Consider the following 25,425-nt stretch of genomic DNA (forward strand, 5'->3'; position numbering starts at 1 on the left):
TAACACATAATAGGATGGGTACATCATAAATCACCACATAAATGTATAGATGAGTATACAGCATGTGTATGGTTAGACACATCCCAGGAGCAAGGTATATAAAGTGCCTACATTCTCCTGGGTATTGTTTATGGGAGTCACGAGTGTTATTACTCATCCATTAAATAAGGCCATAGGTAATAGATATATAATATTTTACGCAATTAATTTTAACTTGGACCGAAGCCAAATGAAATAAAATGCCCAAATATTATTTTTAGGTGCATGCAATCTGAAATGAGTTGTCTGATCTGGACAGACTACTGCGCCGTCTGCCAGAATCTACGCTGGAGGTGGGTGTCTGGGTCATGGGGCTGGGATTCCCAGATCAGGTGTCTGTATACTCTTACCGCCACTTCCCTTCAATCCTCTCAAGTCAACAGTACACATGTGTAAAGACGTTAGAGCAGAGTTAGCGGCTCCTCATCCAGCTGGCGAGCGGCTCTGGAGGCCTACAGCCCCTCCTTACCTCCAGCACATGACCAAATGGACCCGTTGTCCCCTTTTATGTCTGTTATCAATAGTAAATGTACGGCCAGTAAGCGTATACACCGTCTTCCTATTTCATTTGTGATTTAAGTATGTGTGAACTATTAGTCACAGTTTTTAACACAACTCGGTAAGTTATATTTAAAGGTCTATTTCTGGGTCCTAATTGAGCTGAGTGGGAGAGTTTTGTGAAGATTGTCACAAAGCGAAATCAAAGTGAGCTTTTGCAGCGATTTTCAATGAATATATTTGTAAAGCATGTACCTGCACAAAATGATAAGGCGTCTTACTGCGAGTGGGGGATGTATGATGTGTAGACTGGCATTTGTTGCTAGGCACTTTAAGTTGTCTTCATCCTTCTTTGGAATTAGTTTCCATTTGGGGGAATTAACTCTTTCCAATCCACTGTCTGACGTCAAAAGACATTCTAATTGAAGTCTGTACACTCCGATGTCGGAAGACGTCCGGCAGGGTATTCTTACCGCATATTACTGGCCGCTCTGTTGTCAGGGGCCTCTCCAGCATGTCCTACACCGCAGTACTGGGTCTAGCCAGCAGATGGCGCCATTGTATAATGGCAGAAAGAGAAAGCCCCCTAGGAAACCCTGAATCCAAAATTGGATTGCAAAGGGTTAAATATAAAAAGCTAATCGGAAACCAAAAGGGTAACAAATATTAAACTCTTGAGTAGGGTGTAATAGTATTTCATTAGTTTTTTTTTTTCTAGCTGACACAATCAGGTTTCAAGTCCAGTTTAGGAAATGAAGCTATTAAGGGACTTGTTTGTCAATTGGAGGATATTTTGTTTCCAGAGCAAGATGATAAATTAATGCTATTCTGAAACTGTATTTCCCCCAAAATAAGACCCTGTCTGATATTAATTTTTGCCCCAAAAGAGGCACTAGGTCTTATTTTCAGGGGGCGTCTTATTATACTTATCTAGCAGGCTTGGTGCAGGTCCCTGAGCCGTGGCATTGATTGGCCAATTCATAAATCCCACCTCCACAACGCAATGGCTGTGATTGGTTCTTGAGCGCTGCTCAGCCAATCAATTCAGCGCTGGATAAACCAATCACAGCTGTCGCATTGGATAATCGAGTACTGCATTGATTGGTTATTGAGCATTACCCAGCCAATCACTGATATTCAGCCAACCAGAGCCATCACTTCCTGGAGGCGGGATTTATGAATCTTGTAACCAGGAAGTGATCTTCTGTGCACGGCCAAGGACTGCAGGAATTATGCTGGAGCTCTAGAGAGCAGCTGGCGAGACATGGACCGAGCCTGCTAGGTGTTTTTTTTAATGTAATGCGGCTTGGGCTTATTTTCAGGGTAGGACTCATATCAAGCCTCCCAGAGAATCCTGAAAAATCAGCGTAAGGCTTGTTTTTGGAGTAGGTCTTATTTTGGAGGAAACGGGGTAATACAGTATATGATAAGATGGTGAGTTTCACTTATTCTGCATTCCAGAAAAAAAAAATCTTGAGTAAGCAGTTAATAAAAATTTTTTTCCAAACTTTCTTTTAAATGCAATAAAAAAATTATGCAAAGACTTTTTTTAAACATAAAAGTAATTTCCATTGAAAGCCTTGGATTTTATCATCTTAGCAGAGCTATCCTATCACCAACTCCTTTCTCCTGCCACAGCCGCCAATATAAAAGATGTTCCTGTGAATGACTTTGTGATAGAGCCAGCTGCAATCACAGGCAGCACATTGCACAGCTGTGACTTTGGGGTAAATTAGAAATATTATATCAGATAATTAACAAAGGTTATACAAATATTCACAATTTACTGCAGTTTCTGAAGTGAAGAAAAGCAGCGTCTCCATTCAACATAGTCACCATGTTAATAAACCTGCTACAGCTTTCCTCGAAAATCAAAATTGTGTTGAGAACATGCCTGGTTCTTCCATTCTGACCTGGGCTTATCTTCATATGTCAGCCAGTGATACCCTCTTGTGGCTGGGTCCAGGGGGTACCTAAGGTATAGCATTCATTATTGGGTGATTCTTACTTAATCTATCAGATTAGGGCCAAAATATGAATAAACCCAGAACATGCTATACTAAAACATACAGCAATATCACTAAAACATGCCTATGGTTGTGCACTACAAGGCTACGCAACAAGCTGAAATGTACTAGTTTTATAGCGCCTTTCTGTTAAAGTTATATTAACTTTTTCAGCAATTTGGGTACAGTAAGGCCTCATTCACACAAGCCTTATATAGAGCGAGAAGAGAGGGAAAAAAGCTCGGGACCCGGCGACCCACATACAAAAATGCTCGAGTCTCCTTTGGTAATCAATGGGGTTCGTTACTCGAGTAGCGCTCTCGAATTTTACAAAAAGCTCGACTCTAATAACGCGGACCCGAGCACTTGGTTGCTCGCTCATCTCTAGTCTTGTCCTATCTTTGCCTGCGCAGGAGGCTGCTTAGACTCCTATGGGAGTCTATGGTAGTCATCCAAAAAGGGGAGGAGAGGGAGTTTAGCAGCGGCTAGCGCTGGTAAACACTGACAGTTAACTCTAGTTGAGGCATTTAAGTCATTAAAGTAGTTCTACCTAGCAAGGAATTTCGGGGCTGCGGCGTTATTTCACCGCAGCTAGCCGTATGAATGGATGATAAAATCGTGAATAATAGCCGTGACTTGGTCCTGGCTATTCTTCATTCATCCAATTTTCAGCAGTTAGTCAGGACTTTTTAGCGTGGTTCACTTTGCAGAGAAATGACGCTCGTGTGAAAGAGGACTAAGTCATCTTGGACCCAAAAAGGTTATATTTCACTCACCATGCATATCAATGAGCCTTGGGCACCAATGTCCTACTCATTAATTCACCGGTCGTCCTTCGTGGTACCACTTTTGGTAGTTACTGTCTGCTGCATACCGGAATTTTCGAAAGCACCTGCTGTTTTATGCATGCTCTGACAACCTCGTCTAGCCACCCCAATTTGGCCCTTGACAAAGTCACTCAAATCCTTACGCTTGCTCGCTTTTCTTGTTTCCAACACATCAACTTCGAGATCTAACTGTTCACTTGCTGCCCAACTTAACATCCGCCATTGTAATGAGATAATTAATGTTGTTCACATTGCATCTCAGTGGATTTAATGCCGTGGCTGATCATTGTATGACGTTTGTTCCGGGGCTTCATCTAAATATTATTCTTCAATTAAATAGCAAGCAACTAATCATGTCGCCTTAATGAGGACATATACCTTGCCGCAAAATTTAAACAATGGGACACGTCACAAGTACATTGTGTCACACTTTCAACGTTCTTCATCGGTCATGTCAATCATTTATTTATTTATTTATTTTTTATATATTCATTTTACGTGGATAAGTTACGCCAAAAAAAACTTGTATCATTTACCTCCCGCTTTACGTAATGCAAACAGACAGTGAGAGTGTAGAGGAAACAGCCACTCTAGGTACCAGCTGCTTTCTGTAATTAGAGAGATATATTTAGCTTGTGTTCCCAGAGCATAGAGCTAAGTCCTACGCACATCACACGGAGGGAGGGGAGCGAGATGTGATACACAAGACAGAGCGCGCGCCGCCTCTTTGTGCTGTGCCGATAGTGGGACCTGGTTTAACACCTCTGCTCCCAGTGTCCTCATCTGTCATTGACGTGTGGAAATGATTAGGTTAAAAAGGAACTCGGAGAGGGTGACGCTAGAAGCCTACCACCTCTAAAGACCTACGAGAGCGCTAATCCAGTCTTCGGAAAGTAAGCCAGTGATTTCATGTTAAATAAAGAAAAGGCCTCTTTTCACTTTATTAGATTACTCGTAATGAAGTGGCCCTTACTGGAAAACATCAAGAGCGTCTCGATGAGAAGGATGGCCAAGCCAAACTTGTAGATGGTTTCATTGCATCACCAGACAGACATTAGAAAGATGATGGACCTCCATAACGGTTGATATTTAGCAGGTTTAGGCATGTTTTCTCAATCGTCTGGTCTTACGTGATAATGTTGCACGTACGAGTCTAACACCTCGTAAATACTAGAAATTGGTAGTAGATCTGACTGTCGATTTTCCCAGTACTATAGAATGTAAGCTGTAGCTAAAAGGGAAAGCTTCATCCTAGGACGATGATCCATTTTTTTTTCCAACAAGAACAGTGTATCTTGTACAAACTGTCCCCAATGTAACATATCACCCTGGAAATAAGGAGCTACTTCATGGCTTCTTTCAAAATGCAGTGTCCGTGTTCTGTGCAAGGCAAGTTGCGCCCAAGAATCTCAGGTGTAACTTGTTCTTAGTTGTGTGAATACAGCCGAAGTGGGATACTCTCTGCTCTGCTCTCTTTTGTTCTTTCATTGGAGGTGTACATCGGAGTTATTCCTTATTGACTTCTCCAATGGAAGTCCCCAAAGTATGACACTATAGTTGGCCCTTGATTCCGATGTGGTTGAGGTTTTTGATTTTTTTTTTCCATCTTTTTTTGTACCATGTCCCTCTGTATAGGAAAGCACATGCTATCCTATACAGTAAAGAAAAAATAGGTATGCCAATACATACCAGCCCAGCGTATGCCAAAAATACTCTTATGGCATAGACTGGGTAAACTGGGAACCTATGATAACATGCAGAGTGTAGGCCAGGAGCTTTCCCAGGTCATATTTCAAATCTGTATTAAGGTGCTAATAATTTAATGTGTATGGCGGTATTCTTACAGTACCTCACCTGCAAATATGAGGAGAAACTAAAGACTGGAAGTCAACATAGCCAATACTTTGTTATTTTGGGAGATTATTCTCTGAAGTGTTTGACCTCCACTTGTCTCCCTTGGCCCTATTAATGTCTAAATGACGATTTCTTCTGGCCGCCCGCCTCCATTCACATTGAACAGGCAGTTGTTTAAAGATTGAACGACTCCTGAGCGAAAAGTCGCTTACTAGTCACTACTTTCCAGTGAGCTGAAACCAGGTGATTAACGACTACTGAGAGATTTCTGACTCAGTGCCCCATCAGTAGCTGTGTGTATGCGGTGCAACAAGCACCGAAAATCGCTGTTTCAAGTGATTATTTTGGCGATAATCGTCCCGTGTAAAGGTACCTTAACACTGTTGTGTTGTATGACCACTAATCCATAATAAAATCCAGGTTAAGGCCGCCTGCAGACGAGCGGGTCGGATCCGGCGGCGAGAATTCTCGCCGCGGGACCCGACCCGAGAGCCTGCAGTGACGAGCGCGTACTCACCCGCGCCTGGCGGCCCCGGCTCTTTCATGTGCCGGCTGCCGCGCAGCCGGCGCATGCGCAGACCGTAGCCGGCAGCCGGGTGAGTGCGAGCCCCGCACAAAAATAGGACATGCCGCGGTTTGTTTGCCGCGCGAGATTTTGCGCGGCCAAACCGCGGCCGTCTGCATAGGAGTGCGTATTGTAATGCACTCCTATGCAGACTTTCAGCGGCGGAAATCCCGCGGGAAATACCGCCGCGGGATTTCCGCCTGTGTGCAGGCGGCCTAAGAGTTTAGACTCTGCAAGGTAGACTGCTGTGTTAGTAAGGCCAGGCAGGTCAGATTGCACATGCGGAATCCAAACCTTTGGCCCAGCTGGCATCCACGTGTACCTGCTTTTTCTTTCGCCGGTTGTACAGCGGATGTTTTTTTTTCTTTCAAATCCCGGCTTTTTCCACGTCGTTGGTGGGCAATGACGTGGAATCAGCGACCTTTCCGCAATGTCATTGTGAAATGGCCGCAGATTGGACGGCTTCCATTAACATCAATGGAAGCCATCAGTTCGGAATCCGCACAGAAATGGAGCATGCTGCGATTTTTATTGATTTTTTCCTCTGCAAGTGGAAAATCACAATTGACATCAAGTAATTTTTTAGATGCGTTCATCCCAGTCATATGAAGACTAGTGGTAAGTATAACCTTGACATGGCCAACCAGATTGTAGGTTTTGGTCACCCTTATAATAAAAAAGTCAAGTCAGGTAGGCAATAGTGGTTCGTAAAACTCCCCTCGGGTGATGATTAGCAATGTTCTGAATATTCGAGTTAATTTCACAGATGGGGAACATTTCGAATTGCTTGATGTTCTACTTACTCGGTATATTGGGCAGGTAGGCATGAAAGGTCTCATTCATTACCCTCTGCACCCTGCCCAGCCAAACAAATCTTTAATCAAGGTAATGACAGGCCTCTTAAACCATATGTTAGGACTGTTCATGTGAATATTGAATTGAATCGATTTTTAATACTAGGTCTTCTAAGCCCTATATTTTCGGATCTAATGGGAAGGGACAAACGTAATTTAAATTGATCTTCAATGTCATTTTTTTTTCTTCTGCTTTTTGAAATCAAATTTTGTTTTCTTATCTCGGCTCAAATTCATTTAAAATGTACATTTTTAGCGAGAGATGGGAACATGAATGCAGCCAGGATCATATTGCTGGGTGTAAAATGTTGTACATTAACCCACGGAAAAGATAAGCTTTGTAGCAAACACGGGCCATTATTCTATCACACATTATCTCGGAGAGAGAGATTCTGTCAATAAGCCGAAAGTAGAGGTAGATGTTTCATTAAGACATTTGCCTTGTCTTATCTTTTCACATGTCAGGAAGAAACCATCTGTGAGTCCATGATCAGTGTTCTCAGAAAGGAGAGGAAGCCAAGACGCTGCTGCTTTGGAAATAATGGCGCTTTGTCTTGCCTGCGTGGGAAGGGTTGGGCCAGCCAAATTATCTATGTGTCTGTGGCCAGCATTAGACTTCTGTTGGCCACATGTTGCTTGGCAGTGTGTAAGCGGAGAGGCAGACAAATGTTATAGAATGGGCTTCCAGTGTATCTTAATGCTGGAAATAGATTGCATAAAATGTTTGATTACCGTAATTGTAATCACTAAATGCCTGTGAATAGGTTTGCCATGCCCACACAGTTTTAGGATTTGCATTGTATAGTATGCTCTGCATCTCTGGAGACCTGGCATCTACTACAGCACTTGGTGTAGGGATTGGGCGCCTCTGTTCTGCTGATGCATCCGGATGTTGGACGCATGTGCATCGAACAACATGTCAACTTATAGAGGGGGAATAATGTTATATTACCCAAGGTGATACAAAGTAATATATACTCAATAGTTCATAAGGCTATTCGGGATTTCAAAGTGCAAGCTTGAGTTTCGGAACATATTATTTTTTCTGCGCTAGATGTCGGGGGCCTACAAAGCTATTCATTTGTACTGCCAGTAATGGGATTTTCTTGATATCCTGTAGTGCAAATCATTTTATTTATCATCATGTGTCCTTTGCTTCTCTTTTAGGAGCCTGGTGAGGAGTCTCTGTCGTTGGACTTTCCCGAGATCGATCTTTCCCAGTTGGATGCCAGTGATTTTGACACTAACAGCTGCTTTAATGAGTTACAATGGTGTAACGATCAGTCGGAGAATGAGTCCAGCCAGTACAGCACTGATGACTCTGAGCTGTTTCAGGTGACCACTCTGCAGATATTCATTGATGTTCGATGTAGTTCATTGAGTATGTGCCGTGGGAAGTTTGAAGGTCTATACAGCTACGAATGCTTGCCAACAGTCTTGTAACTCTACTCAAAAAAGCCATGGACTGGTTGGTTTTGGGCAACACCCATGGTGATCAGTGTTCTTCCCTTCATCAGGACTATCTGCTTAGGCTACCTTTATAGGGGTCGACTGTCACACAGAAGCAAATATTGGTCAATGAATGGAGGTAGAGCACTGCGGGATCTCTTCTACATTGGACCGGCAGTCATTCATAGATGAACAATTTCCAGTTTACACTGGGCAAAGAAGTCCTTGCTAGTTGATGCGTTTCATTGAGCTGCGGCTACTGAGCGATGTCTTGCTCAAAGCCCTGCCGGTGGCTGTGTGTCCTTGGTACGACGATCACCGAAAATTGCTGTTCCAAGTGATTATTCGGGCAAACATCGTCCCTTGTAAAGGTACCTTTGGTCCATTAGTTATTTACTAAGCATATTATAGTTTATTTGTATCTTCTTTGCTCCCCAAACAATTAGTTTTTTTCCCTTTGTCAGGTTTGTATTACACCTAGGACTTTTGAATGTTTTTTTTTTTCCATCTAGACTTGTGGTTCTCCTTTGTCAGCTTGGGTTTGGATTCTCTGGGGTTCTGTTAAATGCCGAGTACAGGATGTTTGGGAGTTTGTGTTTAAACACGTCTGATATCTCCGAGACTGCAGCAAAGTCTGAGAGGACTAAAGGGATTTGGAAGCTAGGTTACCAGCAGGTTATAGCGAACGCTAGTTGCAGAGTCTGGAAATGTAGCTTAGATCTTGCAATGAAAGTGCAGAAGAAGCAGAAAGCTTTTCCTCTTCGTGGGCTAATCAATTAATTCCATCTTGATTCCTTGCTAAACCCAGAGTCTACTTTAGATGGCTCAGTCATTTGGGCAGTGGGAGACATAAACATGAAACGGTCTGCAAGTCAACATAAAGCATAAGTGCCCTGCTTGTTTCAGGGCAGATTTCAGTCCTCATTTTTCATGACCTAATACACTGTATGACAGAATGTCTAATACCAACCGCCTATAAATCTATTACTGCGGTCAGACGGCCCTTTTTGTGAATACATTCCCGCAGTCGTGTAATTCAAACATTGATTTGATCATTATTCTAGTGATCAGACCATAGTGTATAGCCGGCTCTAAACAGGAATGTTGTGTATTTACTACTTTACCTTTAAAGTATTTTACTGTATATAAAAGAAATTAACAATCCGGAAGTAGATGTAAAAAAATATAACCAAGATACATTAGTAGATCTGTAAATATGTTACAAACACACAGTACAATGCATAATCCTCTTGCGAATAGCAGGTACCTACCCTCCTCAGCCCCTGCGATCCAGCTCTTCAGCCCTCCGATTCCCCAGTCTCTGTTGACAGTGGACGTCAGGTGATCTGCGCCTGCCAATCAGAGAGCACAGCATCACCATTCAAAACTCCTGGCCTCGTAGCGCCCAGGATGTGAGCAGTGATGCTGTGGCCTATGATTGACAGGCAGCAGCCAGTTGACTTATGCGGTCAACAGAAACCGGATGAATCACAGGGCTGTAGCGCTCGATCGTCAGGGCTGAGAAGGGTAAGTACCCATTTGTTGTTTTAGGTGATGTGGCCCTAAATTTTGAACATTATTTTCTCCAGACAACCTCTTTAAAATTATAATTTGTCCAGCGATATAGAGAACACTGTATGTAGGGCAGGAGAGGAGATGGCAAGGTGGTCTTTAGACAGTTACTGAGTTACAACTTGTGTGAGCTAGTTATCGGTATGGATAGGGAAGAGGGTTTCGAGTCTGGCTGAAATCCTTTCATCATTTGTAAGAGTCCAATATAATCAATAGTTCTGTTTTTGATGGATCAAATTGTTACCAGGCGGGGAGGGAAGCTGGACCAAGCCTTATCTATTAACCCCTTGAGTGGCACGCCCGGAAATTTTCCGGGACGAGCTCCACTGCCCATAGCGATATAGCCCGGAAGATTTCACTATGGGAGCTGCAGAGCACAATGCCACAAGCTGTACAGTGTGCTCTGCCTGCACAGACCCACAGAGAACAAAGCAAGGGCTTTGAAAAACCAGCAGAAGATATTGCCGACATGCCGGCAATCTCCTGTACTGGTTTGTTTACAGGTTGCCATAGAGACCATCGGCTTGTCAGAAGCAAGCCGATGGTCTCTGTGGCAGGGGGAGCTGGTGCTTGGCTGTCAGAGGACAGCTAGGTACCACCAGCTCTTACAGCAGAGATCAGAGAAAACCTCCTGACTGCAGCATGTAAAGGGCTGTCACTGCAGCATGTAAAGGGCTGTCACCATCGGACCCCCGGAATGTGATCAGGGGTCCTGATGGGTCCCTGTGGAAGTCCCCTAAAGGGACAAAAGAAAAAAATAGAAAATAAAGTAGAAAAATTATAAAAATAATAATAAAAACACTTGTCTCCCTTTACTTTGTAAAAAATCAAAAATACAATCACACATGTGGTATCCGTGTGTCGTAATGACCCAGAGAAGGAAGTTAATACATTATTTAACCCCTTAATGACATGGCCCCTTTTTTTCTTTTTTCCCCATTTCTTTTTTTCCTCCCCCCTGTTTAAAAAATCACAACTTGTCCCGCAAAAAACAAGCCCTTATATGGCCATGTCAATGGAAAAATGAAAAAGTTATGGCTCTTGGGAGGCAACTGCAAAATTAGTTGAAATTCAATGATTAGACCATTTTAAAAAACCTGCCCTGGTGGGCACGACAGGGTGGTAGGAAACCCGCCACTCAAGGGGTTAAGGGACCAGGCATTTAGTTGGGATAAATTATACTATACGCTGTAAGCAATATACTATACGCTTTTATGGAATATAGTCATTAGAATCTGTACCCTAATGTATTGCTCAAACGGTAAATATTAATTACATTGTTATTGGATGCTTAAAGGGGTTGTACCAGAAAATACTTATCACCTATCCATAGTATAAGTGATCGAAGTGTGATAGTTGGGAGTCGCGCTGCTAAGACCCTCACTGATCCCAAGAATGGGTGTCCCATGTCCCCCTTCCTTCTCACTGCAGGCATATTGCACCCCCAGTGAGGGGGGAGATTGAACGGAGCAGCGGTCACACATGTGAGGTGCTGCTGCATTCATTTTCAATGGAATTACTGGAGATAGCCAATTGCTTATGCTCGGCTATTACCGCTAGCTCCATTGAAATAAATCCAGCTATGGCCTGTGTACGCAGGAATAATAATAATACAACTGTATGTACCTGAACGATCACACTAACGATCATTCAGACTGGTTCAGTATTGCTGATTCTCCATGTACATGCAGGTGAATGCGAGCCAACCGACTTACAAAATCGTTGATCGACGCTCGTTCCAAACAGAAAATCTGCCAATGTAAAAGAGCCCTTAGGCGGCTTAGTACGGTAGTTAGTATGAAAAGGCAAGCTTTTAGGATTCTTCTAAAATATAGATTGTGACAAGCCACACCAGAGGGACTGCATGTTAGGGGAACCCCATTGTCCTGATAAGTGCAGGTCCATGGCGCGAGACATAAGTATCAAACATATATGGCGTATCCTGCAGATATAGGTTTTGATAGTATGTATTTTCCTATGTCATACTGTTATATAATAATGTCCAGTTGGCCAGTACTCACTTACTAAACTGGTCACAGGTCAATGTATGTACATAGTGCTTAATATTTCAACTTCACCATTTGTCTTTTCAGATTGATGGGGAAAACGAGGCCTTGCTGGCGGCCCTCACACAGACACTGGATGATATTCAGGAAGATGATATCAACTTGTCAGCCTTCATATCCTCTGGAGATGGGGACATCTACCCCGCACCTGCCCTTTCGCCAAAACCCAGCCGCCCAACTGAGTTCCCTAAGAGTCTAGAAACTGAAGATGAGCTGTCTATAGTAAGAACCACTTCCTACTGTTTAAAGTGGAAATGGATGAGGCCCTGAATAGCCGCCTGCATGGGTATGATAGGCACCAAAGGTCTGAATTTTTTCATTTAAGGCTTTAAAATGATACAAAACTCATCCATATGTTGTTTGTGTAATATGTTCTTACTAGTATCCAGGACACAATGCTTTCTCTGAAGGGGCAAATCACAGAATGTCCAGAGTTACTTGCCCTAGAGGTCATGCTGGAAATGCAAAGTATGACATTCTATTTCATTGTAGGGAATATATTCTCTAAAGATAGTCAAGTTCTATCACTTTATTTTATTTGTAAGAGGCAGAGAAGTTTCCATTGTCCATTTATGTCATATGGCCTCATGCGGTGCAGAGTGTTAAGGCAGCAGTATGCAGTCCTAAGCTCTCACTCACGACCTGAAGGTTGCAGATTCAATCCCTGCCTGGTTCAGGTACCCGGCTCAAGGTTGACTCAGCCTTCCATCCTTCGGAGGTCGGTAAAATGAGTTTCCCAGCTTGCTGGGGGGTAATAAAGAAATAACCTGAAAGCGCTGCTTTCAGTTCCTTCCCTTCATATAGGAGAGCCATACTAGTTACAAATTTCTGTTTTTTGTTTTTTTTTATTGCATCATCATTTCCCCCATTTAATTATAGAGGTCGCATTTCTGTAAGTAATATTAAAAAGGCTGCAAATAATGAAAATAATAGTTATATTTATTGCCCCCTCCTAAAATTTATGTTATCAGTGTATTTTTGGGCCTCGTGTGGTACAGGCTGTTAAGGCAGCAGTATGCAGTCCTAAGCTCCCGCTCACGACCTGAAGGTTGTGAGTTCAATCCCCGCAAGGTTCAGGTAGCCAGCTCAAGGTTGACTCAAACCTCCATTCTTCCCAGGTCGGTAAAATGAGTACCCAGTTCGGAGGGGGGGTAATAAATAAATTACCTGAAAGCGCTGCAGAATAAGTTGGCTCTATACAGATAACAAGTCCCCTTCCCCTCCCACCTATTTTGAGTATGGAGTGAATATTTGTTTTTCCTTATGACGTGATTAAGCTAAAGGGAGCCTGTCATCGTCTATGAGCACCATAAACTAAGTTATGGTGGTCATAGGGCAGGTCCCGAGGAGTCCAGGGGTGTCATTTTTATACTCGCCCAGCTTTGCGTTCCTGCACTGTTACCCCTGAAAGGGCCGAAGACTCATCCCTGCAGGCTGTGCACATGCTCTCCCAGCGTGGAAACAGCTTGCCAGGTGAGTACAAAAAGTACACCCCTGGAGTTACTGGGACCTGGTTTATGAGCACCATAACTTAGTTTATAGAGCTCTTAGATGATGACTAGTTTCCTTTAAAACTTGCTGGACACATTATAAACCGACCTGTTAAAATGACTTCACTGATGAACTTTTGCAGGGGAATGTTACATCTCTTGAATGAAAATAGCATAGTAGTCTTCTTTTACATCTATCTACTCTATTTTATTTGTATTTTTTAAATCCGGTGAAGTCACAAATAGTAAGGCATTAGTAATCTGGAATGACTCAATTAAATATAAGCATATATATATATATATATATATATATATATATATATATATATATATATATATATATATATATATATATATATATATATATATATAAATTATTTTATATTCTGATTTCTTGAACTGCACTGCAGGGGAATCCATAGTTATAGGGGTTAAACTTTAGGGTTTGATGAGGAATCTCAATTTATTTTTATTTTATTTTTAGCGAAAGAAAAGGAAAAATTGGTGATAGTTGGTGGTGCATGCGAGGGATATAATACTTATTACACAGATGAGCAGGTTGGCGAAAAGGATCATTTATTAGGAGCTTGCAAATGACATCTATGCTTAATGGATGCTATTTTACCCATTTCTACAGCATCTGTTTCAGATCTGAGAGTGTTTGAACTTCTAAGGGGACAGTTCTGTATCTAAAAAAAAAAGGGGCGGATTAATCTATAAGAATAATCATGTTTACATGACTTCAAAGGGATCTCAGATGATGTTGTAAAACTTAGTAGAGCCCACTCCTAACACATCAGCTACATGATTGCATTATAACAAGTTAGAAATCCCGCTTGTTACAAAAAGTCATTTCTGACATTATTCACAGTCCGAATGAAGAAAATGACAAGGATCTCTGTGGAAAACGTTCTGCCCTGATCATGCCTTAAAGGGGTCTTCCCATTAAGTGAAATAGTGCTAAAGTGACAAGGACCACATACTTTGCCAGGCTAACCCTCAGCTCTACCCTCGTGTCTTTGGTGATATAACGCTGTATTGTCACGTGATGCCCCTAGTTTCCCCTATGACAGCAGTGTTGGCACGGAGGCACCAGTACGGGGTTTAGAGAGAGAGACTAATACATTACTACACGTTTCATCACCAAACTGGATTGGCGTGGGTGGACATTACTAATGGCAACCAGATTTCTAAACAAAGTTGATGCATGGAGGAAAGATGGCTAACTTTCAAATAGTTCAATATCAAAAATAGAAGTACGTTGTAAAGATGTTTGTTACATTATGCATCATTTTAGCACGTTTTAACTTAAATGGGTTATTCCGTGAAAAAAACGAACTTCTCTATCCTCAGGACAGGTAATAAGGATCTAATTGGTGTGGGTCTGACCACTTGGAAAACCACCACTTGCAAGAATGGGGGTTCAAAATGTCCCCGAATTAATAGTATTGTGGTTATCAGTGTGACCTACTGCTTCATTCATTTCTATGGGACTGCTGGAGATAGCGAAGTAAAAGTGCCCGGACACTCACCAAATGAGATACTTTATCTATCCCGTGGATCTGTTCTTTTTATAAGGCAACCCCTTTAATAGGATAACCCCTTTTAATACCTGTGCAGTGCGTTCCCAATACTGGCATTGGTGTCAGCAAGGTGTTGCGGTTCCAGCAATTCTCAGTTGTTGTCGATATGAATAAGACATAATGCCATATGAAATAGATTCTGTGATAAGGCTCATGCCGACCAAACCATGAGCAGCATGAAACTGGGACAAGTATGCCTATTGCTTCCTTGTGTTCTGAAATGAACATATTTTTGAAGTTTGACTTGGGAACGGAGCTCCGAGTCACAGAGACGGGCCGCTGGCCTCTCCCCACCCATATGTGGACTGACCTCTCTATCCCTATAAACCAAAGGGAGGAGAGCTGCCACTTTACATAATGGGGTCTGGTAAGACCGGCGCAGTCCCCCCCTCAGTGATCTGATGCTCCGTTCCCAAGTCAAGCTCTAATGTATGTAAAACGTTGATGGGGACAATAGGCAAACCTGTCCTGGGTTCATGTTGCCTGAGCCTGATGATAGAATCCCCTTTAATAACAGATTACTAGAGAGTGGATGATGTATCCATATGTCTTGTTGTCAGAGGAATCTACAGCATGTTATGTAATGTAATTAAAGCCATGCTAGTATTTTAGTTGTTTTTTTTTAATCCTATGTTCTTAAGCTTTGCTCATTTTCAATGTTTGGTCTCTGATGTGTCTTCACTTTGTCTTTTACAGCTTAAGAAGTTGCTTCTTTCTCCGGCACAGACGCCTACAGGCTCTGATGCACACAGTGAGAACAGCTCTCGACATCAAGGAACCTCAAAGGTCCGTCTTCAGCGGCAATGTTTGAAGGTAAAGTCGGCCTTTGGTTAACATTGGCATTGTAACAAGTTTTTCTTTTCATGTAGATTATGCGCATAATTTACTTCTCTGATGGTAACTTGTGTAGAGATTGGAGGCCCGTATGAAAACCTCCAACCAGTATAAGACTTTAGTTGGGTTTTTGATAGTGGAGCTAGTTGTCCTCAAAGATGTTGGTTATTCTTGATGATGACTTGTCATAGTGGGATTTCTCTTGCAGGTGGAGAGTCCAACAGAAAAATCGATTGGCATTTCGCAAGCACAGGGCAGAAACTGTAGTGAATTGCAGAGGCATTTGGTATCAGCCACAAGTGTCCCTCAAGCTGAAGCTAAGGATGAAAGCAATAAAGAAGAAAATGAAGAAGAGCGCAGCGAAGACGAATCTGGAAGCTCCTCACGATTGTATGCTTTACAGGGTCAGGATCCACAGTTCATGTGTGAGAAGGAAAAGCAAGCGGTGGTAGACCTCATCCGGTATATGCACACCTACTGCCTTCCACTCAGAAGTGATGAGAAACACCAGCAACCTAACAGTCTCTTAGGGAGAACTAAAAGTGATTCCTCACAACCCCTACATACTTGTGGAAACAAAGTAAACTTGGCCAGAGGGAACTATATTCAATTGGGCATGTTTAAAAGGACAAAGCAAACCCGATATGGGTCCTCCATCTTGAAAGAACTCCTAGCGAGAGACATTTGTGAGGACGTGAGCAAGCCATACTGGCTGGCAAACCCAGTATATGCATCATTCTCCCGTTTATCTTGTAGTCGTTTGCCACAAAATATAATAGAAGGGGGGTTGGGGAAGGGGAACAAACCCATGGTGGAGAAGACTGAAAAGCCATATCTGGCTCTCAGGAAAGAGGGCCGATGTATGGGCGCAGTTTCTGGAAGCCCAGCACATACTGCTCAAGAGCAGTTGACCAATAAATCTGCTTCTAAACAGGAATGCTCTGTTTACGTGAGACGTTCGAGCAGACTAAACCCAGAGTTCTGGTTTAATGAGGAAACTTCTTTGCAGACTTGTGTAGCACGGACAGACGCGGACGGCCAGCTGCCAGCCGCACACAACCTCTGTTTGGCAGTGGAACCTTTTGCTGATGAAGAGCAGGTTGCTGAAGTCGAAGTTGAAGAGTCAAATGAAACAAATGGCCAAACAGAACTGGACAGAGGTCTAGAGGATTTGGACAACCTTGAGAGTGATGCCGTAGAAGCACACAGTGGCATTGCCACCCAACAGTATCATCCACTAGGTAAGTGACCTGAAGACCAAACTGTGCTGGGTAAACCAAGGGTTTAGCTTGACCATCATAGAAGCTTGGTATGTTTTTGTATCCATGTTGACTCACTGGTTTCACATATATTTGTACTATTTTTTCCATCACCACAGTGGAACCTATTATAAGTCATTGGGGTCTTTAAGTCACTGCCAGTGTCCATTGTGAGATGGATCCTGGACTGAGTCGTGGTTTCTGTTTATTATTAAAAAAAATCCATACACAACTGGTGAAAAAAATGTGTGATCACAGGCCTAACCATCTGAAACATACACTATTCAATAATCTTAAATATTCGTAATACTTTGTAAAAACCATGTTTGAGGAAAACATTACATTCCAAAGCAGAGTGTGGACAGGGCAGATGCTTTAGGTGGTTTCCTCAAAGGCTATATGTCAATGGTCCGACATGGACTACAGTATATGCCTGCAACCTAAAACGATCACAGGTCCTTCCTAGTCCCAATTGTCTGACTTAAAATCTGCCATTGGTAGTCCAGTGTCACAGGCCGAATCTGGGGGACAATCCAAATCTGCCCTAAAGGGCTGCGGGAGTAAATGAAATACAGAACCACAGGGATTACTGAAATTTCCCGTGGATCTGTTCTGAAGTGTCCAAGGTCTTCCCTTTCTTACAGTTCATGTGAAAATCAGTCCTAGTTCCTATTTGTGATGCAGACTATATATTAGGTAATTGCCAATTCTGCAGTTCCATCTTCTAGAAGCGTAGTTGTACCTGTCAATTACAGAGGAAGTCCAGTCGAAGGGTATGATCACGCATAGCGATTTTTCACTGTGGAATTCACGCATTGCATTGTGATAATAGAAGCTCGCTGTGAAAATCCGCTGCTTTTCTGCAACAAATGGAGCATGCTGTGGATTTTCAAATCCACAACATGTCTATTTTCCACTGTGGATTTCATTCCGCAGCTGAAATTCTGCAATGTGTGAGCTCACCCAAATATCTTCATCTGCTGACATGTATCTGACAAATCAGAGTATTAAACTGGTGACCTCTGATCTCAGACCGCCACAAATTTCCAGAATGACAAGTCTTTGTAGAGACGTTCTTCTTTACAGGTCACCGGTTAGACCACACATGGAATATTGTATACAGATTTGGGCACCGGTACTCAAGAAGGCCATATCAGAGCTTGAGCGGGTACAAAGGCGGGCAACTAAAGTAATGAATGGAAGACTACAATATCGGGGAGGAAAAAAGACGGCTGAGGGGCGGCATAACTATGTATGAATATATCAGGGGAAAATACAGAGATCTCTCCCATCATCAAACTACTAACGACCACTTGTCCGTCCGTGCATGAGTAAGTGAGTTACATGCTCCTCCCTTGATCACATGACAGCGATGTCATCAAAGGTCCTTCATCCCAAGTCAGTGAGTTAGATGCTCCGCCACTGATCACAAGACAGTGATGTTATCACAAGCCCTTTTCCATAGCAACTGAGACCACGGGGGTTTGTAGGGGATACATAACTTACTGGGATGACTTCCAGATGAAGGACCTGTGATGACGTTACAGTCATGTGATTCGGACTGGAGCATGTAACTCATTCACTCCGGATGATCAGGGCCTGAGCATGCTCTGCCCCTAATCACATGACGGTGATGTCATCAAAGGTCCCTCATCCCAAATGAATGAGTTACATGCTCCGCCCCCAATCACATAATGATGACCTAATAAAAGGTCCTGTAAGCACACGGCTGCTGTCCGGCTAGGTGTTCATTAGTATTCCATAGCAACTAAGGCCACGGGTGTTTGTAGGGGATGGAATACTAACGAACACCTCCAGCAGCTGTGTGCTTACAGGACCTGTGATGATGTCACCCTCATGTGATCAGTCACCTGTGTGGGAGCAGGCCCGGGTCACATGACCAGGGGGGTGAACAATGTGTGCTGCTTTTCATCCCTGTTATATGAAGAATGTATGTAGCAGTGTTGAATGTGATGTACGTATAGCATGGCTGTGTGTGTGTGACATGCATGTAGCAGAACTGTGTGGTGCATTGCACCACCAGAAACACTGGTGCTATATAATTTCCTAATAATTATTAGTCTATTTATACCCAGGATTGTGACTGTAACAAGGGGGCACCCTTTACGTCTAGAGGAAAGAAGGTTTCTACACCGACATAGAAGAGGGTTCTTTACTGTAAGAGCAGTGAGACTATGGAACTCTCTGCCTCATGGCGAATTCAATAAGAGTTGCTTCAGAAGGATTGGTGATCCAGGGATTATTTCAATTACCAGATTGGAGTCGGGAAGGATTTTTTTAACTTAAATAAGATAAAATGGCTTCTACATCATTAAGGGTTTTTTTTTGCCTTCCTCTGGATTAACATTGGGGGGTAACATAGTATGTTAAGCTGAATGACAATGTCCATCTAGTGCAGCCTGTTTAACCCCCCACCCCCACCCCTTGTTGGTCCAGAGGAAGGCAAAAAAAAAAAACAAGCAGCCATTTAGCTCATTTGGAGGAAAAAATTCCTTCCTGAGTCCATATTGGCAGCCAGAGTAATCAACATTTGAGATCAACAATCCCGCTGGTCACCTAATGTCTATATCCTGTAATATCGTAGTGCTCCAGAAAGACATCTAGTCCCTCCCAAACTCCTCTAAGGATTTTCCCATCACCACGTCCTCAGGCAGAGAGTTCCACAGTCTCCCTGCTCTTACAGTAAAGAACCCCCTTCTATGTTGGTGATGAAACCTGCTTTCTTCTAGACGTAGAGGATGCCCTCTTGTTACCATCGCAATCCTTGGTATAAACAGATCATGGGAGAGATCCTTGTATTGCTTCCTCTTGTAGGGTAACAGGCTGAAGTGGATGGACATCGGTCTTTTTCAGCCTAACATACTATTTTACTATGTCCGTCTCCCTAGAATGGAGGGGAGGTTTTCAGTAACAGAAATCTGCGAGCCATGCCAAGGGGACTGTAAGTGCTGTCAGTATAGTGGTGTGCTGTGATCAGACTACGCCATTGTGATCTCCTCATGACAAATCAGATAATCATCAATTATGACGAGATTTTCCATAAAAGGATTGTGATCTACCTTCCTAGGTTTGGGGTATTTTCAGCAAATTGTGTACATACCCTGACAAGATAGGTCTTCAGCCCTACTGGGTACACGCAAGTCTCTCTGTATCCATGTCTTAAAATATGTGATTTGATCATGAGATGTGAGAAATAAATGTTTTTAAGAGAAATGTGCGTTAAACGTGAAGAGAATTTACTGGTAATCAGCAGTAGCATCAGAGCCCATCCAAATATGACAGCGATAGTGCCTTCAGCATACACATCTCCTAATCATCTCTGGTCTAGTACAGGTAATTGGTACTTCAGCATTCTGGTCAGCCCAAGACTGATAGCACTAATGAGCCCCCTATTTATCTGTAGGCGATAGCGCCATCCTGTGGGGAGAAGAAGTATTGCACGTATCACCTGAAAACATTTCAGTAACGCTGTCATTCCTTTTCTACTTTCAGATAACACCAGATGCTCTCCATTGTCACTGACTGAAAAGTAAGCACTTTACGAACATAATGCCTACAATCCTCAACTATTGTTTTCTGCCAGCCTAAATGCCACTGTATTTATTTTTTAAAATCGGAGTTCCATTTTTTGGTCAGTCATAGCTTATTAGAATGCTGTTGGTTAGGAGAAACCAACATACGAGCACCTTCCTCTGTCCTTCCTCCGTTTTGTACAAATGTCTGACGCTAGGCAAAGCAACACTAACGCCAAATATGATTCTTTATCTTATCTTACATGCACAGGGCTTAATACTGCCACCTTGTGGAAAAAGAATGATTTTGTAAATCTCTGTTTTAGGCCCCTGCACACGGGCAGAAATTCCGTGGCAGGATTTCCCGCAGAATTTCCGCCCGTGCCCGCCTGCATAGGATTGCATTACAAAACGCAATCCTATGCAGACGGACGCAGTTTGTCCACGTGAAAACACACTCAGAAAACAAATTGCGGCATGTTCTATTTCTGTGTGGGTCTCGCATGCGCTGGCTGGGCGGCAGACGGCACGTCACAGAGCAGAGCAGACGTGGTAGAAGGTGAGCCGCACTGGTCACTGCAGGGGCACGGGTCTCGCAGCGGGATTCGACCCAGCCGTCTGCTGGCGGCCTTAGGGCGCCCACCCACTGGCGTTTGCGATTTTCGTGGGTGAAAAACGCAGCGTTTTCGGCGTGTTTTCCGTGCGTTTTTTGCGGCGTTTTCGCGCCTTTTCCATTAATTTCCATTGACATTCATGGGTGCATTAGGAGAAAAAAAAGGACACATATGCAACTGACAGTTCCTATGTTAAAAATCGCAACGCACCGCAAAAAAAAACGCCAGTGGACAGGAGTACATTCAATTCTAATTGCTCTTGAGAAAAAACGCAAAACGCAAAGAAAAAAAAATCGCCAGTGGGTGGGCGCCCTTAGGCTTCCTAAACACAACCGATATTGTGAATGTGCGATGTCCCCGCAGATGCGATGTGTTTTGGTGTCCCATCACTTCAGTACAGTTGCGATACACCGGTGCCGCTTTCAGCCTCGTCGGAGGATCAGCAAGTGTTTCCCATTGTCAGTGGGAAATCTCACATCACACTTGCTTGTTTTCCTTTCCCATTGAAAACACTCAGCGATGCGTTCCGAGGAAGGCAAAAATATAGATAATGCCGTGATTTTTTTTTTTTACCCACACCATATCACCCATATTCACGCGAGATTTATTTGTGTCATAACGCAAAAAAATCTCGTCTGATTATTATTTTTTTTTTGGCAGTGTGAGAAAACGCACAAATCTCGGGCGACAAAATTGTGAGAAACCGCATGTTTGTGAAAGCTATGCTTTCCAATGGGCTCCTTCACATTAGCGATGTTTTCACTAATGCTATCATTTGCACAAGCATGATTCTCGCTCAGTAATACTACACACAACAACAGACGGGCCTTGCCCTATCTTTCTTGCACATAGTTTTTCTACATAGATAGGGCAGGGCCAATCTTTCAACTTTTTTTTTTTTTTTTTTACGTGTGCATATGGAGCTGCAAAAAAAAACAAAACTTTTGCCAGGTTCATGCACAAAGATGTTCCGTAGCGGCGAGCGTATTTGCACATGCCCCCGTCCATTTAAACCCTTTACAGGACATGTCCGCACTCTTGATGTGTCTTTTTTTAGTGAATATTTGCATTTCCCGTGAAAAAACGATTCTCTGGCATATTCTGTTTTACTCCTCTGTTATTGCTTCTAGAAAATGAATAAATTGGCAACTGGGTGTTACTCTTCCCCTTGTTCTGCGCAGTCTGGTACGATCAGCAGTGGTCGGACTGTGTCAGAGCATGTAGGGACCCAATTGCTGATTTATTCATAGGTTTGCAGGAAGAGGAACAACACTACCTGGAGTTCTAAAAAAAAGATGCTTTTGATGGGGAGTACAAGTATTTAGTAAAATGGAGCTGTCAGTCTACATGATGTGGGCGGGGAGAAGACGGCCCGGCCCGCCTCCGTGACTCGGAGCTCAGCTCTGGGTCAAACTTCATGAACCCGGTGATAGAATCCTTTTTAATAGTTGGGGGAACTTGTAGAAAGGCGTTTAGTTTCATTAGTGCATCAGTTGGCAAACAAAGATCTGGTACCGTGTTAGCCAGTAGAGCAAAATGTGATTGTTCTCAGCAAGAGAAACGACGTAATCTTGTAGATATGATACCTTTTAATGGCTAACAAAAATACATGATGTAATAATAGCGAGCTTTCGTACCAACGCAGGGTACTTCTTCCGGCTTAAATGGATTGGATCTGAAGAGGCATGCATATTTATACACACTTATAACATACATACTTATGACAAGGCACAGATATGTTAGGCAACCTCCTAACTTGAGGAACTTTATAATCAGGAGTGCATTACCCTCTGACACACAAAAAGGAACTTATCCCTGTAATGTAAGGAGCTGTAAGACCTGCTCACATGTACTGACTGCGGACAGGATACGGATCCCCAACACACAGCAGGACTATAAGATCCCGGGGACATTCACATGTTCCTCGTCCAATGTTGTGTACCTGATCATGTGCAGTAAATGTCCTGTTGGGGGTCTTTATGTTGGAGAAACAGGACAGAAACTGAAAGCCAGGATGAGATCTCATCGCCACACGATTGAACACAGAAGAAGAGAATTACCTGTGGCCGAGCACTTCTCTAACCATGGACATGACATAGGAGATATGAGAGTTTTGATATTGAAGGGTGGTTTCAAGTCACAAAACCACAGAAGAATTTGGGAGTATAAATTGATAACAACACGCTGAATACTGGGTTAAATTATTCCCCAGGATTTATGCGTGAATGGGAAGTGTGAGACTTGATTGCACAGATAAGACCCCCATCAACAGTAATTCAGGGACCATAAACTTTCACTCCCTTATCAGTATTTAGCTAAAAATGTTTGTGTATCTCTTATAACAATTCGAGCCTGTTGACCTTTCCCCCCCCCCCCTCCAACAGTAATTTAGGGACCATAAAACTTTCACTCCGCTATCAGTGCCTAGACAAAAAAAGTTTGTTTTCTGGTTTGCAGAATTCCTTTTAAGTGCGAACCAATCACATCCATATCTGTGCCTTGTCATAAGTATGTATGTTATAAGTGTGTATAAATATGCATGCCTCTTCAGATCCAATCCATAAGCCTGAAGAAGAACCCTGCGTTGGTACGAAAGCTCGCTATTATTACATCATGTATTTTTGTTAGCCATTAAAAGGTATCATATCTACAAGATTACGTCGTTTCTCTTGCTGAGAACAATCACATTCAGTTGGCAAAGAAATACTTAATGTTGAATATCTTTTACCTGTTATTTTGCAGCAGCTCTTCGTTGGATAAGAGGACTTTTGAGCAAGCACTTACTGTTGAGCTGTGTGGGACTGCAGGTAGGTACCGACTGATCTATTATACATGTTATTCTGGAGTTGTACATTGTGCCTCTGTTATTCCGGGGTGCAGGCACACAACCCTTCCACAAGGGGAATGGTAAGACCCAATGGACAAGTCATCCATACATTCCTAGGAGAACTAACAGGAACAGATCAACCTACAAGCTACTAAATGATGATGCAGAATTGTTATTTCATGGAGAATACAAGGCCTTACTGCTCTTGGACCATAATAACACTGGTCAACAAACATTTTTCATCCCAGTTGGTTTCAGGTGGACTAGATAGATTTTTGTGTTCTGATTTCAAATCCATCTTCCGTTTTTTTTGTAGCACGTGTAGTTTTTGTGATGAGATTAGAGATGAGTGAGCATACTCGCTAAGGGCAATTACTCGAACGAGCATTGCCCTTAGCGAGTACCTGCCCGCTCGGAAGAAAAGATTCGGCTGCCGGCGCGGGGAAGCAGTGAGTTGCGGGAGTGAGCAGGAGGGAGCGGGGGGGGGGGGGGGGGGGAGAGATCTCCCCTCCGTTCCCCCCCCCCGCCCCCCGCTGGCACCCGAATCTTTTCTTCCGGGCAGCCATGTACTTGCTAAGGGCAATGCTCACTTGAGTAATTGCCCTTAGCGAGTATGCTCGCTCATCTCTAGATGAGATGCATTATGTTTCAGCATTGGTTGTGATATGAGTGCTATGTAATCAAGATTCCTCATTTCAGATTGGATTTCACTTGTCATAAATGTATTTGTTGTTGGCATGCCTAAAAAAATGTAAAGATCACCTAGATATGTTTTACTGTATCTGTGGTTAATTTACAGCTTCAGGACAGGACCTAAATTTACCGCAAATCTTTAAAAAATCTACAAATTGTAATAATGTTTTGTTTGGTAAAAAGTATAATATAAATTGCTTGAATTGATGATGAAAGTGCATGATACATGTTACTTAGGTGCACCTTGGAATGATTCCATTCCTGATACATTCTTAAAGGGGTTCTGTCATTAAAAAAAAATTCTATACTCCTCTCCTCCTCCCCCGTCAGTCTACTTACTGCATCTTCTCCTCGACGATGTTCTCCTGTCTCCTGCAGTCCAGGGGGGGTCACCTCACCTCCAACTGGCTGATTCTTCTGCTTCCTGTGACGTTACGTACATTGCAGTCAGTCTTCTTCCTGCCGGCCAATGGGCACTACGTCAATAGTTCACAGCCTAGCAGGAGTAGCGAGCTATTGCACAGAATGCTCATGCCCGCTGTCTCTGCAATAGATCAGCATTCCTTCCTAGCCAGTGAACGCTGCGTCACAGGGACGTGAACTTTACTGACCTGCCAGAAGAAAAAGGCAAGGAATGTCGACTTCATAACAAACCGGCCAGCTTGAGGTGAAGTGACCCGGGGAACTGGAGAAGATCAGCGAGGAGAAGATGCCGTAAAGAGTCTGCCTGGGAAGGAATAGGTGAGTATAGAATTATTTTTTTTTACTGACAAAACCCCTTTAAATATACATAAAATCAGTAAAAATCATATGTGTTCATATTTGAAAAACTGAACATGGTAGGAGAAAGACAAATGAATAT

General features: G+C 43.0%; 1 protein-coding gene across 2 annotated transcripts in view; it reads left to right on the forward strand.

Moving 5' to 3' along the window:
- The window catches only part of PPARGC1B (PPARG coactivator 1 beta), a 99,451-nt gene that overhangs the window by 57,436 nt on the left and 16,590 nt on the right, over positions 1–25,425 (forward strand). For both annotated transcript variants that reach the window (XM_066591310.1, XM_066591311.1), the window contains exons 2-7: positions 7,811–7,978; positions 11,758–11,952; positions 15,500–15,616; positions 15,846–16,878; positions 20,410–20,446; positions 23,786–23,850. In XM_066591310.1, the coding sequence (XP_066447407.1) occupies positions 7,811–7,978; positions 11,758–11,952; positions 15,500–15,616; positions 15,846–16,878; positions 20,410–20,446; positions 23,786–23,850 (1,615 nt within the window). The remainder of the gene's footprint in view (positions 1–7,810; positions 7,979–11,757; positions 11,953–15,499; positions 15,617–15,845; positions 16,879–20,409; positions 20,447–23,785; positions 23,851–25,425) is intronic.

Source organism: Eleutherodactylus coqui, chromosome 2 (genome assembly GCF_035609145.1).
Source record: "Eleutherodactylus coqui strain aEleCoq1 chromosome 2, aEleCoq1.hap1, whole genome shotgun sequence".
In the NCBI taxonomy this organism is placed as follows: domain Eukaryota; kingdom Metazoa; phylum Chordata; class Amphibia; order Anura; family Eleutherodactylidae; genus Eleutherodactylus; species Eleutherodactylus coqui.